At 47.0% G+C, this 13,847-nt stretch overlaps 1 protein-coding gene across 1 annotated transcript in view; it reads left to right on the top strand.

Annotated features, from left to right (window-relative positions):
* Positions 1-13,847, top strand: part of EHMT1 (euchromatic histone-lysine N-methyltransferase 1) — a 74,736-nt gene that overhangs the window by 41,800 nt on the left and 19,089 nt on the right. The window contains exons 11-17 of the mRNA XM_009326355.1: positions 1,685-1,830; positions 4,512-4,655; positions 6,220-6,446; positions 7,177-7,341; positions 7,850-7,932; positions 9,520-9,626; positions 12,123-12,245. Coding sequence (XP_009324630.1) covers positions 1,685-1,830; positions 4,512-4,655; positions 6,220-6,446; positions 7,177-7,341; positions 7,850-7,932; positions 9,520-9,626; positions 12,123-12,245 — 995 coding nt within the window. The remainder of the gene's footprint in view (positions 1-1,684; positions 1,831-4,511; positions 4,656-6,219; positions 6,447-7,176; positions 7,342-7,849; positions 7,933-9,519; positions 9,627-12,122; positions 12,246-13,847) is intronic.

Genomic DNA, 13,847 nt, shown 5'->3' with positions numbered 1-13,847 from the left:
GGGAAGACAGCCCAGCAAAGGGGTCCAAGGCACTGGCCCAGCCCGCCTGTCCCACTCAGCAGCTCCCCTCCCTTCCTTGAAGGATGCTGATTTAGCGTCTCCCCAGTGCCCCCCAGGATCCTCTTGTTCAGCCCCGGGAAGAGGAGGGACTAGCGTTGGTTTCTGGGTGCTCGCCCCCGGCCGCTGTTGCCAGTGCTGAACTTGCCTCGGATCCAGCGCCTCCTCGCTGACCTGGATCCGTCTGTCTATCCCCGTCGCTCTTTCACTTTCAAAGGTTGTCTGGCTCTTTTGATAGAGGCGCATCAAGAGCGGGTGGGAGTGTTCACCACCAAGGGAGGGTCAGGATGGACGAGGGATGCTTTCACCGGAGCCTCTGGATGTCAAAAAGATTATGAAAGTGACAGCTCGGAAGGCGAGGAATGAGCTTTGTGATTTGTGGTCCTAGAAAAAGCTCTTAAACCTTTAAGATCTTGACGGGATTTTACATGAAAACTGCAAGGACTTTCCCTCTGCTTGTATGTCTTGAAATACGCCATCCCTTCTCCAGGCTTGGTCTTGCAACTTGTTGGCTAAAGGAAACTCCTTACAAGATGAAAGGGCTTGTGCTCGGCTGATAGGGTTGTCGCCATGGGCAGGTTGCTGCAGGAGGAGCGCTGCCTTTGCCAGGGCAGCTAAAGAGGAATCTCCCCCAGGAATTAAGTTCATCTTTGAAACTTTGCAGCAAAATAACTCTCCTTTCAAAGGCTTAAAAAATAGCAGCATGCTTCCTTCTCACTGGGACTCAATAGTCTTGGTTAGGGAAAGCTTGGGACACTTCAAGGTGAACCAATCCAAAGGCAAATGTTTGAGGGTTGTTTCTGTAATGAAAACGTTGCAAAGAGATGTTATGACTGTGTAGGATTAGAATAGGAGTGTAGGATTAAAAGCAACCCCTTTGTCGTTAGGCCAGTGTATTGCAATCATGGGTAACCTGGTGATTGAGTTGAATCCAGAGGAGGCACAAGAACATTCACGCTGTGCCCCCATACCTGGCGGTGAGCCCCCTCAAAAGCCATTATCCACCTTTAAAATGTTCAAAATCTGAGAGAAAGAGATGAGGAGAAGGCAAGAACATCTGAGCATCTTGCTGCTTTGTTTTCCCTGGTTTGTTCTCTTTCCAAAATAAGTAATTCTTGGTTGGCTGAGACCAAATAGTCCCAGGAATTTTGTTTTCCCATCTGTGTAATAAACCTCTGCAAATAGAAGTTTGTGCTTTCCTGATCTCCTTTATTTATCACTTCACTAACTATTCAAATCTCCAACTCCGGGTGGTTTCCTACAAATTTTCTGGTGCCAGAGCACAGTGTTGTGGGGCAGGTGGGGAGGAGAGACAGGCTGATAAAAATCTGTACCTCATTGTTGCTTTTCCGTGTTGAGGTTTTCTCAGAGTAAACTGTTCTTAACTTATTCTTGACTTCAGCACAGTCATCTGTAGTGTGGCTGGAGTTAGAAAAGTACAGGATGCTTTTGCAAACTCCAACTGGTGTAAGAAACGGGTCTTTTTTACAGGGTTTAGATAATGCCTTGAAAGGGTTTCGGGACATGGAATGGGAAGATGCAACAGGACATGGGTGGTGTTGATGGACTGCATCCTTTCTCCTGGAAGAGAATTTCGGAGTTGATTTACTTGTCTTCTCTACTCCAGGTCTTTCCAATGGTCCTGAAGCAATGGAAGTAGATGGTCTCCAGGAAGTCCCCCTCTGTAGCTGTCGAATGGAAACCCCCAAAAGCAGAGAGATCACCACGCTAGCCAACAACCAGTGCATGGCCACAGAGAGTGTGGATAACGAGGTAGGAGCCTGTCTTTCAGCTTCTCGCAGACTTTTCTGCTGAGGACAAAGACATAAAGAATAAAATACTGTGCCGGGAACATGTGTCGGGTCACACAGGGGCTCTGCAGCCTGCTAGACTGGGAACCCACTGGTGTGCGGGAATGGCAGGGCAAGCATCTCACTCGCTAAGCTGAGGGCTCCAGCACTCTGCGCGTATCGCACAGTCGGGTTGAAGCCACTCGGAAGGGAGGAGGTGGCAGCTGGAGAGGCACTGGGTGGATCTCTCCTGCTTGTCCTGGCCTGTGCGGCTGGATCAAGTTGATGTAACAGGCACACTTCAGGCCAAGTGGGCTAAAATACATTAGCATGCATCAAAATGAGAAAATCCTATCAGAGGAAGCTTGGAGCTGTTTCCCTTGACTACGAAGGAGCTGATGCAAACCTTTCCGTAGCCAGCTCTTGAGTTTCGGGAACTTGGCATGCCCTCCGCCGGCTCAGTCTGCCCCAGCCTTCCTCTCTCCTCCTCCCCCAAGAGGCTTCTGTTACAAAGCTTCCTATGTCCTGGCAGCCCTGCGCAGCCCCCAGGTCTGGCTGATTGAAAACGATTGCACTTGATGCCTTTCAGTTGATCACAGCTGGGCTAGTTGGGCTCAACTGGTTCCAGAAGTGTGGAAGTAAGTGGCAGAAGTGACTCCCTCCCAAAGTCTGGAAAGTGAGACTGCAGGACAGGAACACACTCGCTAGATCCTCCTTTTACTGGGAGGCACGGGGGTTTCTTTTAAGCTTCAGCTGAGCCACAGTGACACTGCAGCTCTCTGATACTTGCTGGTAGTAGGGCAAGGAGTGAGAATATCCCGAGTTGTCCTGTAGGATCCCAGGAGAAGGGTGGATGGAGGGAGAAAGGGATAATCAGGTTTGCAGCCCAGTTCTGCTTCTGTTAGTACGTGCTGGTACCTATAGAGAAAGGAATTTCCAAAGCATGGCAAAATTGATTAATTAAGGAGAATGCCCTGGAGACTTACAGGAGAGAGGGGGACCCCAGGGTTTTTAAATAAACAAAAGGTATATGAAAGAGTTCCTTCTTGCGTATACAGCGGTTTGACAGTTCTGTCCCTGGATAAATCAGAGAGAGGAATAGCAAAGGCCATGCTTTATGTTAGATTCTTTTTCATAATGGGATAAGGGACTCATAGATGTTATAAGGATATTATTCGTGTGAATAGTGGGTTCTCCAGACTGTCATGTCCTTGAAGAATGTTACAAATAGTTGTGAGCGCCCTGCTGCACTCTCTAATGGTTGGAAAATAGCGATTAATAGTTTTGTACTTTTTTAGAGTTTCTAACAAATAATATAGTGTGACATAATAATGCAGGGACTTTCTCACATGGACAGTGCAGCTTTTCACGTGTTAATCAGATTTCCTCAGCTCATAAGTAAAAATCAGTGGAAGGGTCCTCTCCTGCCACCCCTGCAGCCCCTGGGGTCTGTGTGGTAACGGTGCTCAGTCTAGCCAGGGTGTCACAACCACAGGTAGACTTTGCAGCTGGAATTTGGGTAAGTTGAATCAGAGATGCTAGGGGTAAACGATGAGCCTAGGTTAAAATCCGTTCTCTTTTTCTGTAGGGGTGTTGATTCTGCAGGAGAAGTGGAGTTTAAAAAAATTAGAGAGAAAGTCTAGTTTTGTTGAGGAAAAAGCAGCAAATCAAACCTCAGCTAGACCAGAGGGACAGTCTGTTGGTGATGAGCAGGCACCGTGTTCCTGACTGACTCCTCTGCTCATGGTGGCAGCGCACAGTAAACCATGCACAGATTTCGGTAGGGACGTTTCCTTGTAGCAGCCTTTCATGTTTATATTTCTAGTTTATAAATGTCCTTTGCCAAGCATCTGGGGAAAGCAAGGTTATTATCAACAGGAACTTACAGAACCCAAACAGCGTTGCGTCATGCTATCAGGTGGCAACTGGGATGTGAAAATGTCGTAGGTGTATGAATGGGGGCAGCAGAAGCAAGCGCTGATCCTTCTGACGCAGCAGAGCGAGTAACACTGATCGGGAAAAGTGAACCCCGGTTACGGAGCCTGCTGTCATTAACAGAACAAGGTGGCGCACGAGACGACAGCTTTTTAAGCCCAGAGCTATACATTGGTGAAATCCTTCGGAAAACATGCTCAAAATGTGACTTTAGTTGAGCTCTCGTGAAAGCCTGGCTATTCATCCCTGTGGTCTGGGCAGGGGCCAGTGCTGGAACCAGTACAGACGATAACTTCGCTGGCAACGAAGAGCAATTATTTTTCCCTTTATCTTCCTGTGACTTACACTTTTGAACAGTAACAAGATTTAGTGCGTATGGTCTTGTTCTCTTGGTCACCGACACCAGCGTATGTTGTGTGAGTCAGGCCCATGGGACTGCCCCTTCTGTGGCTGCTTGGCTGTTGGGGATTTCCAGTTACGATTTTTTTTCTTGCAAGGAACAAACGATTCGGGGTCCACATGCATGTTAGTTAGTAAATGATGCATTTCTTCCTGTGAGAGCAGCTTTCACAGCTTCCTGCTGCACTGCTAATGCTATCTGGCACACTTCTGAATTACTGTGAAAAAGCCAGGGCTCATCAAGGCAGTGTGCAAAATCTTCCTCCGCACAAGCACAGAGAGTGTTTTGGTCTCCAGTAATTTCATTTCCTTTAATTTCTCCTGTTCCAGCTGGGCCGATGCACAAACAGTGTGGTTAAGTATGAACTGATGCGCCCGTCTAACAAAGTCCAGCTTTTGGTGCTGTGTGAGGACCATAGAGGGAGGATGGTGAAACACCAGTGTTGCCCTGGCTGTGGATACTTTTGCACTGCAGTAAGTCCGTGCTCTCAATCTAGGGAAGGGGGTACCTGTCGCAGTAGCTGGAAGAGCTGAAGGTGGAGATGGTACCTAAAGGGGTTTACTGACTTCCTGGCATCAGCTCCACCTCGTTCCACAGCACGTCAGGTGGTGTTTTCAACAGGAATGTGTGTGAGGGTAGCTGCAATTGTCCACCTTTATCTTCCTGGAGACCCCAAGGGGTGTTACTGAAGGGTTTTCACTGGGGTTTCACACGCTGGAAGTCTTGCCTTAGGAATTTCATTGGAACAAGGTTACTTTTTTTTCTTTCTCTGTACAGATCAATCACATAAAAAATTGTGTTAGCTTGGTTTGTAAATGAATCTGTGTTCGCAAGAGTGGTTCTGTCCCCCCGTCTGCTCATGAGGGTTTAGACGGGAAACCTGAGTGAAGGCACTGGAACAAGGCAGTGTTTGAGATCTCCTGCTGCTTCTTCTGCCTCTGCCACTGAGGCTTCTAATAGCGTTGGTCCAGTCCTTTAAGTCGTCAGCGTCCTAGCTTCCCTGCTGGTAAAGCTGAAAAACACCAATTGAGGGCTTCACGGGGTGATGGGGAGATTTAATTGTCTGATGCTAGTGTTCTTCAATGAAAGATGCTACAGTAGTCTCAAGCATTATTGTAATTGTAATAAATGGAGCCATCCTGGGTTTTCATGCTGAGTCAAAGATCATTTAAAAGATAAAATCCTCAAAACCCTTAAAAGGCACTTTGCAAAGCTGAAATAGGGTTAATTAGATTGCTTGGGAGGACCGTGAATTCGGGAGAAGAGTGGGTTTTAAGTAGCCTTTCCTTACATGCTCTTACATCTCTGAGTGACATGTCATAGGTCCCAGGTGAATCTGGGAGTGTTTGTCTGTGCTATCCATCACTAATAACAGAGAGCACAGTAGGGCTTCAGGTAGCACTAATAGCACAGAGCAATGAATTCTGGGCCACCTTCAGTTCAGTTCAGAGGACTTTGCTGGAAAGGGAAAAGAATTTTAAGAAAAGTTGCCGAAGTTTGTTGAATGAGCAGTCAGCCACATTATTGGGGTTAAACAGCATATGGGGCTGGTTCAAGCAGAGAAGTCGCATGCTTTAGGTTACATTGGGGTTAACAGCTGATTTAATGGTATTCGCGTAGGTCCTTGAATGGTTTGTGCGCAGCCTTGTTAGGTAGTTTTAATGCTGGCTCAGCACGCAGGTCTGAAGTTTTCTTTTCCAGTTTTGGGGGCGTCCTTACAGTACACTGGCACTTCTAGAAATGTAAGCGAGAACTTCAAGCGTTAGAGGAAAGAGCTGGATATTGGGCCTTCTTGGTTCTGTTTCCCAAACGCAATTAAAAAACTTGCTTTGCAGTCCCTAACCAAGTGAGTTTTTTCCCCATTACCTTGGTTTTGTTCTCTTCTAAAGAAGTGGCAGTGCTTGCTTACTGTATTGGAAGCGCCAGGGACAAGAGTGGTGGTGAATGAAGTGTTTAAGAGATCTGCGGACGAAGCATGTAGAACGGGTAAGGCACGTAGTGACCAAGGTGTGAATTTCTTCTCTGTGGTTTTTTTAGGGCACTTTCATGGAGTGTCAGCCGGAGAGCAGCATCTCCCACCGTTTCCACAAGAACTGTGCCTCCCAGGTCAACGACATGAGCTACTGCCCACACTGCGGGGAAGAGGCCTCCAAGGCAAAGGAGGTGACAATAGCAAAAGCAGACACAACCTCAACGGTGTCACTGACCTACGAGCAGCAGAAACCAGTGGCTGTGGAGGGAAGGGCCGACACCACGACGGGGAGGTGAGTTTGGGAGCACGTGGTGATCTCAAACCTCACGCCAGACCGTGCTTTGCATTTGAACGCTTGTGCTCCTCCTGATGGAGCAAAATGCTTTCTGGTCCTGCTCTGACAAGCCAAACTCAGCTGCAGGAATCTGCAAGTGTGTCTTGTGTTGCTCGTTGCTCATTTTGTGTTGGAGAAGAGTGCGGCAACCACAGGGTGAGCTGGGGCAGAGGCTATGAAGATAGGAGGGGTTTAGGAGTTAAAACCATTCCTTCCACTTATTGTTAGGAATGGAGTAACAGTGGAACGAGTTGATGTTGCCAGGTCTGCTAAGTGACAGGGAAGTTCATGCAGTACCTAGTTGTAGCTCCTGACTTGCACCAATGGGCGCAAGTATAAAGAGAGGATGAAAACACAGAGGAAGACACAAATCATGCCACCCCTGCGTTGAACAGTGCTCCGACTTTCTGTCCGATCTGATCTTGTTCTGGTGGCTTTTATGACTTGCCACATTTTCCTGGGTTTCCTGTAGCACAGAGTACATCAAAACGTAATAATAGGGTAGTGCAACTCCTTTTTGGGGCAAGTTCTTACCGAAAAGGCTGTAAAATAGATTGGTTTGTGTTTCGATTTCACTTACACTTATCTGTATTTAAAATCCATTTCCTTTCCTTCTTTGGCATAAGATACACACTGTTGTGTATTTTTAATGGCTGTGCTTTGGCTGTCTCTCATTTTTTCTCTTCAGTGGCACTGGGACGCGGTTGTCAGAGGAAGACAAGCCAGAAAGTTCGGCTGCTGAGGGGTTTGACATGGCTGGGTCTTCAGTTTTTCCAAAGCCTACTGCTAGCCTGACCCAGGGACCAGTTAAAGAAACTCTGGAAAGTGCCCTGATTGCCCTGGACTCTGAAAAGTAAGAAGACGACTGCTGGGTCTCTCCAGTTCTCAGCAAAGTTGCTTAATCTAGAGAAAACTGAGATTTAGCTTCTCTGGATTTTGGCCCCACTTAGACCTTTTTTTGTTTGCTTCAGTCATTTGTCACCCCCAACAGATTACTGATTCAAGAGAACAGTTATAGCTCCAAATGTCTTATTGATTTGTCTGGAGGATTTGGTTTTTTACTGGCCCTCCAACCGCAGCTGTAACTACTAGAAGTTCCTGTTTACAGTAGTAAGACCCAGACTTTGTTGACGAGCGGCACTGAATAGATATGGCCCTCATTAGAACAAGGCTGCCTGTGGTTGGAGCTGGAAGTTTTAAGACCTCCTTCTGGAGACTTGTTCTTGTGTTTTGCTGGCACTCTGGAGCTGTACCATAGGAACAGACTTTATCATACACATGGGGTAGCGGTGGGGTGGGGTGAAATGCCAGGAGTGTTCTTCAGTGAGTATTAATTTTGCCTCTTCTCCCCACTGCTGCAGACCCAAGAAGTTACGGTTCCATCCAAAGCAGTTGTACTTCTCTGCGAGGCAAGGAGAGCTGCAAAAAGTCCTGCTTATGTTGGGTAGGTGGCTCCATCCCAGGACACTGCATGTCTGGCAGTACTCCCAGCTCCTGCCAGGCAGCTGCCAGAGTCCAGTTCCCAGCATGGCAGCACGTCATATTCCCCACTGCCCCTTGTGAGTGGGGTTGGAGGAGAAAGCCACTTTTGCAAGTGATGTGTCATTGGAAATAGCTTCATCTTTCTGTGAAATGTGGACCTGCTCCCAAGTTGTTTCTGCATTTGGGCATGGTTTTATCCAGAGAAGCTGTTTCTATCCCCAAATGACCTACATGTGATTTTTCCAGTCTGACAGAACTTCTCCTGTCCATGCAATGGGATAGTTAGGTATTTGCATCCAGTAGAGAGGAAAAAAGATGGGAATCAGCTTAAGGCGAGACCCATCGGCAAGACAGCAGGAAGGAAGAGCCCTTCAATACACGGGGTTTGTTTTGGGGCTACACAGTTGTCTGTCACCAGATGACTTTGAGCTGCTGAGCTTGTTTTTACCAACAAATATTCCCGAGGAATCTCCCCCTTTGAAGGACACAGTGTTTCCTTGGGATCATTTCCTTTCCACGCCAGTACTTTGCGGTATGTTTTTGGATGCTTTCTGTTCTTTTCATTTATCAGATTCTTCTTTTTTTCTTCTAGCCTTAGCTTCATTGTTCGTGTCTTCAATAGCACAAAAATGATATTCATTGATATTTAACTACGGCCTCATCATACGCAACATGTTATCATGTCCAGACATCTTTGTCTGGCTGTCATCATCATCTGTCAGTCTTTGCACAGCTGTGAGAATCTCTGGCCAGATCCTGAGCTCCTGTTAGGAGAAGCTCCATCCACTTTGTAGCCCTGTGTTTGTGGGGATGCAATGAGGATCGCTAATATTAATTGCAGTTAATAGTGGTGAGAGAAAAAGGCCAGGTAGTACTGACTCTCTGTTGTTTCCAACTTCTGTGTTGCTTTAAACAGCATATTTTTTCCTTTTTATCCTTTTATGGTGTTCATAGAATAGTTTGGGTTGGAAGGGACCTCTAAAGGTCATCTAGTCCAACCCCCCTGCCGTGGGCAGGGACATCTTCAAGTAGATCAGGTTGCTCAGAGCGTCGTCCAACCTGACCTGGAATGTTTCCAGGGATGGGGCATCCACCACCTCTCTGGGCAACCTGTGCCAGTGCTTCACCACCCTCAGCCTAAAAAATTTCGTCCTTATATCTAGTCTAAATCTACCCTCTTTCAGATTAAAACCATTACCCCTTGTCCTATTGCTACAAGTCCTATCACCAGTGGTGTTTGGTTTTGCTGCATTGAGAGATAGGGAATTGTGAATCTGAGGGAGATGACCTGTGTAGAAATTGTAATGCCTGAAAGGTATTAAATTCCATGGTGTTTCTGAAGCTTTTGGTTTGAGGGCTGTTGCATATCGAATGTCCATGGGACTACCCTGAGAGCTTTCTGGCTTGAATGTGTAGTGAGTCATGAAAAGGACTGAGGATGGGCTGGGAACCTGTCCTTTAAAAGCCTTTAGTTGAGAGCTGGTTCTCCTGTTAGGCTTTTCTCTAATCTCTGAATCGTGGTTGAAAGCATCTCTGCTCTGTTTTTCAGTGGATGGAATTGACCCTAATTTTAAAATGGAGCATCAGAGTAAGAGAACCCCTCTCCATGCTGCCGCCGAGTCTGGCCACGTGGACATCTGCCATATGCTGATTCAGGTCTGTCTCCACTTATGTTCTTCTGTACAAGCAATTTTCTGTGGTTTTTGGTCTCCTGCCCCACATGGCTAAAGCACGCTTGGAAATCAGCACCAAACCATTTCTCCTATAAAAACCTCCTTATTCTCAGGGTTTGCTGAGGGAGGAGTGGTGGAGGAGTAGCGTGAGGTCTTAGAGGACATGACTGAAGCCGTCTTTCTAGGGCGGCTAGAATGTTCTCCAAGCAAGCTTCACTGTCCGGGCAGTGAGCATGTGAAGCTTCGATGTAGGGCACTGTGGAGCATGTGGGAACCTACGTGCTTGTCCTGGCTTCGGCTGGGATAGAGTTAATTTCCTTCCTAGTAGCTGGTACAGTGCTGTGTTTTGGATTTAGCATGAGAATAATGTGATAACCCACCGATGTTTTAGTTGTTGCTAAGCAGTGCTTACACTAGTCAAGGACTTTTCAGCTTCCCATGCTCTACCGACTGAGCAGGCTGGAGGTGCACAAGAAGCTGGGAGGGGGCACAGCCAGGACAGCTGACCCCAACTGGCCACAGGGACATTCCATACCATGGGACGTCATGCTCAGTACATAAACTGGGGGGAGTTGGCCGGGGGGCAGCGATCGCTGCTCGGGGACTGGCTGGGCATCGGTTGGCGGGTGGTGAGCGGTTGCATCACTTGTTTCCCCCCTCCTCCCCCCGGTTTTGTTCCTTGCTCGCTCTCTCTTTTGTTGTTTTACTTTTCATTACATCATCATCATCATCATTATTATTATTATTATTTCAAGTATTAATTCAACGATTCTCTTCCCCCGTCCCTCTAGGGGGGAGCGAGCGAGGAGCTGGGTGGTGCTCAGTTGCCGGCTGGGGTTAAACAAAGACAATGCCTAAAACCCACCCAGCAGAGCAGCGCGCTGCCAGATGTGCCAGCACAGGCTGACTGCTGGCAGACTCCAGGTGATCTGCAAGCTGCTGCCAAGTTGCTCTTTGTAATGAACGCGGGTAGACTCTGGAGCCTGCAAACTAGCAGACTCTGTCTTCCCTTCTGTCAAAATCTGAGCAGGATGCCTTGCATGTGAAAAGGAGAGAAGGAAAGATGCAAGTTTGGCTTATTGTCTGAGTTTTGGATTCTAATTGAGGGAAGGTGGTCAAAGACATAGGGGTGCTCTCGTTGAACCCTCTCCAAAATGATGTGAAGAAAAAAGAAGGCTTTAAAAAGTTATAGTTTTTCTTTTTTGTACTGGCATACATCATCTGGAGTGACAGGAAGTATGTTTGGTTTACCTTGTGTGACTGGGAAACCTTAAAAGGCTTTTGAGAAAGCAGCAATGCCACATCTTTGAAAATGAGCCTGCTGGGTGTTGCATTTCAGCACCTGGACTCAGAGGCTTTCAAAGGGCTGTTTGAAGATGCAGCTATGGGCCTACCCTGCTGCTCTCGCTCACTTAAGTTACTGCACGTGAAGACAACGGAATGACTTGTATGAGTAAAAGGAGTAAAATTTGCGAGGTACTACAGACAATTTGAATTGAGTGTCAGTAGGGTCGGTTTGTTTCCAAAATCCTTCATCTTTTTGTCTCTTCCCTGATGTCTGGCTACTGCAGTAGCACAGTATTTGGCTGGGAATGTCCCCAGCTTGTTGAACTTGAAATGCCTGTTCTCTGGTCTGGTTTAAATAGCTCTAGCTATTTAAAAGTAATCAAAACAAATGCATTCAGTGGGTGGCACCTGGAAGCAATGGGGCTAACTTCTTGTGCCAGGTGAACCTGAGTCAGCGTGTCGCTGCTGTAAACAGGTCTGTGCTTTGCGCGTATGTATGCGTGCGTGGGCTGCCAAGAATTGTGCTGTCTCTGAGATTTTCTTTTGGTTTTAAGTATTGGGTGGGTTACTGAGCTAAGCCAAAGAGTTAAAGCAGGCATGACACAGTAGTATTTTGGTCCAAGGCACTCCCATGTTGAACTGAACATATTCTCAGGGACCTCTGTAGAAACGTTACCATTGACTTCAACAGGAATACTTAGCCAATCTCCAGGATTTTTTTTACAGCTCCTACCTCTGTTGCAATCAGCAAATTGTTCCTACTGCTTGTGACATTGGGAAGAGCTGGTTGTTCTGTTCATTGTGTCCGTAGAAATGATAGACCAGGGAAAACAAAGCTGCTGGAAAAAGGAGGAGGCTGATTTTTCCGAATTGTTGCACAAACAATATCCAGAAAGTAGCAGTACAAAATGCATTAATAACAAGAGTTATTTAATACCAGCTTGTTGGCTTCCTTATGCCCGGGTTACTGGCTGTAGAAGGCAGGAGAGAGGGCAGGCACTGTGTGCTGCTTTCCAAAACAGGTGAGGTTGGACTGCCTTCTTTCCTGTTTTTATTTCTTCCCCTCCCCCCCCGCTTAATGTGGCTAAATTTCAGGAAAAAACTTGCTACTAAATCTCTACTTCCCACATCCTTCCTCTGCTAACCAGTAATGATTATAACTGTCCTTGTATTTACCTTGGCCTCTTAATAGGCTGGTGCTAACATAGACACCTGCTCTGAAGACCAGAGGACCCCACTGATGGAAGCAGCTGAAAACAACCATCTGGAAACTGTGAAATACCTTATCAAGGCTGGAGCATTAGTAGATCCTAAGGTAGCAGTTTATTCCTTATCTTTTTCTCCTGAAGAAGCCTCTGTCCACCATTTCTTTCTTGATAAGTTTTAAGTCCTGGGTGGAAGTGGACAGGCAGAGGGCTTGCTTGTGGCTTGTCTTGGGCGCGAAGGCTTGGCAAGGCTGTGGTTGTTGGCAGTATCATTTATATGGTTCAGTGTCCTGGCTGTGAGCAGTTTGGGGCAAGTGCTGCCACTTGCTACATTAGTTTGTGGCACCAAATGTAGGGGGTGTTTGATTTCATATGGGGCCACTAAGTATTAATGTCACAAATCCACTGCAGTGAATTTGGAGTTTGATTTCAGAGTTTCCTTCTCTATAGACTCTAATAATGAGAATTTTGGGGCAACATTTTAAAATGGGCTGGTAATTAGGTGCTTGCCAAGCCAGCAAAAATGACACAGGAAGCTTTGCTTTCCAAAGGACTGATGTGTGGTTTCTTGCAGTCACGCTGCAGTGGCAAAATTGGACCCCATCTTTAAACTCCACCCTTTAATTTAAACAAATACAATAAAATGCAGCTGTATGTTTGCGCTTTAGCATGCTCTGGTTGCTTTCCAATCTTGGAAAATACACAGATCGCTTATTAGTCCCATAAATCAGATGCTATTTGGAGCACAGGAACCCTCCCCACGTGAACTTCTTATTGTTACAACCTGCTGCTCTTGGTGCGCTCCTCTGCTATTGCTGGGGAGTAGGGGAGGGCCAGGATGCTCTTTTTGCGAAGGAGCTGGCAGGGCCAGGAAGATTGCACAAGGTATCGAGTGCTGCCCACCCCAAGCCTTAAATGGATCCTTGGGAGCCTGGTTCTGAGCCGGGAAGGGGGAAAGGACAGGAAAGGCACGTGTGGGTGAATGCTGGCCACTGTCCCAAGTGTCTTGGACAATCCAGACATCTCTCACCTGATTTATTCCTGTGGAAGAGAAAAGAGGGGTTTTTTTGCTTCTAAAGGTAAAGGGAAGGAAAAAAATCCTGAGCTTGCAAAAGCAAATTAGAAGCCTGAGATCACGTCTGAAGTCTAGACTAGTTTATTATGTTAATTAGTTTCTTGCACCAAATGAGTAATTTTTTTGAAAGCAGCATCATTGCAGTTTAAAATCAGCTCCAGCCATTTGGATGAGAAATCTGGACGTTAACTGCTGTGGGTGTGTGCTGAGCCTGCCCAGCCCGGCCCTGCAGGACTGCTGGGTGAAGGGGAGTGCTGAGGATGGGGCGGGGGGTGTGTGTGGGGGGTTTCTCAGACCCCATAGCGAAGCTGTTGATCCTGTTAATAGGACGTAAAAAGCCCCACTCAAAACCTGCAGAAACTTTATATTAAAATATGCCTGTTCTCCATAGGGTTGAGAAGCTGCACTTGGCTCATGCTAATCTAAGGGGAAAGCTGTGGCATTATTCAGATGTGGCAGGCACTTATGGGGGTGTAGAAACCCCTTCTTTTCCCCAAGAAGCCCACACAGTGTAATCCCTGACCTGAGATGTCCTATCCTTGCTCGGAGGGTTGCTCCCTAGCTCTGTGCCATGCTCTCCGCTCGGCTCCATCCAAAAGCTCTCACCTCCGACGTTGCTTCCAGGGGCTCAGCAGGA

This window comes from Pygoscelis adeliae, unplaced genomic scaffold, assembly GCF_000699105.1.
Source record: "Pygoscelis adeliae isolate BGI_AS28 unplaced genomic scaffold, ASM69910v1 Scaffold436, whole genome shotgun sequence".
Lineage (NCBI taxonomy): Eukaryota > Metazoa > Chordata > Aves > Sphenisciformes > Spheniscidae > Pygoscelis > Pygoscelis adeliae.
Note: the sequence above shows the minus strand (reverse complement) of the source record. Positions and strands in the feature narration are given on the sequence as shown.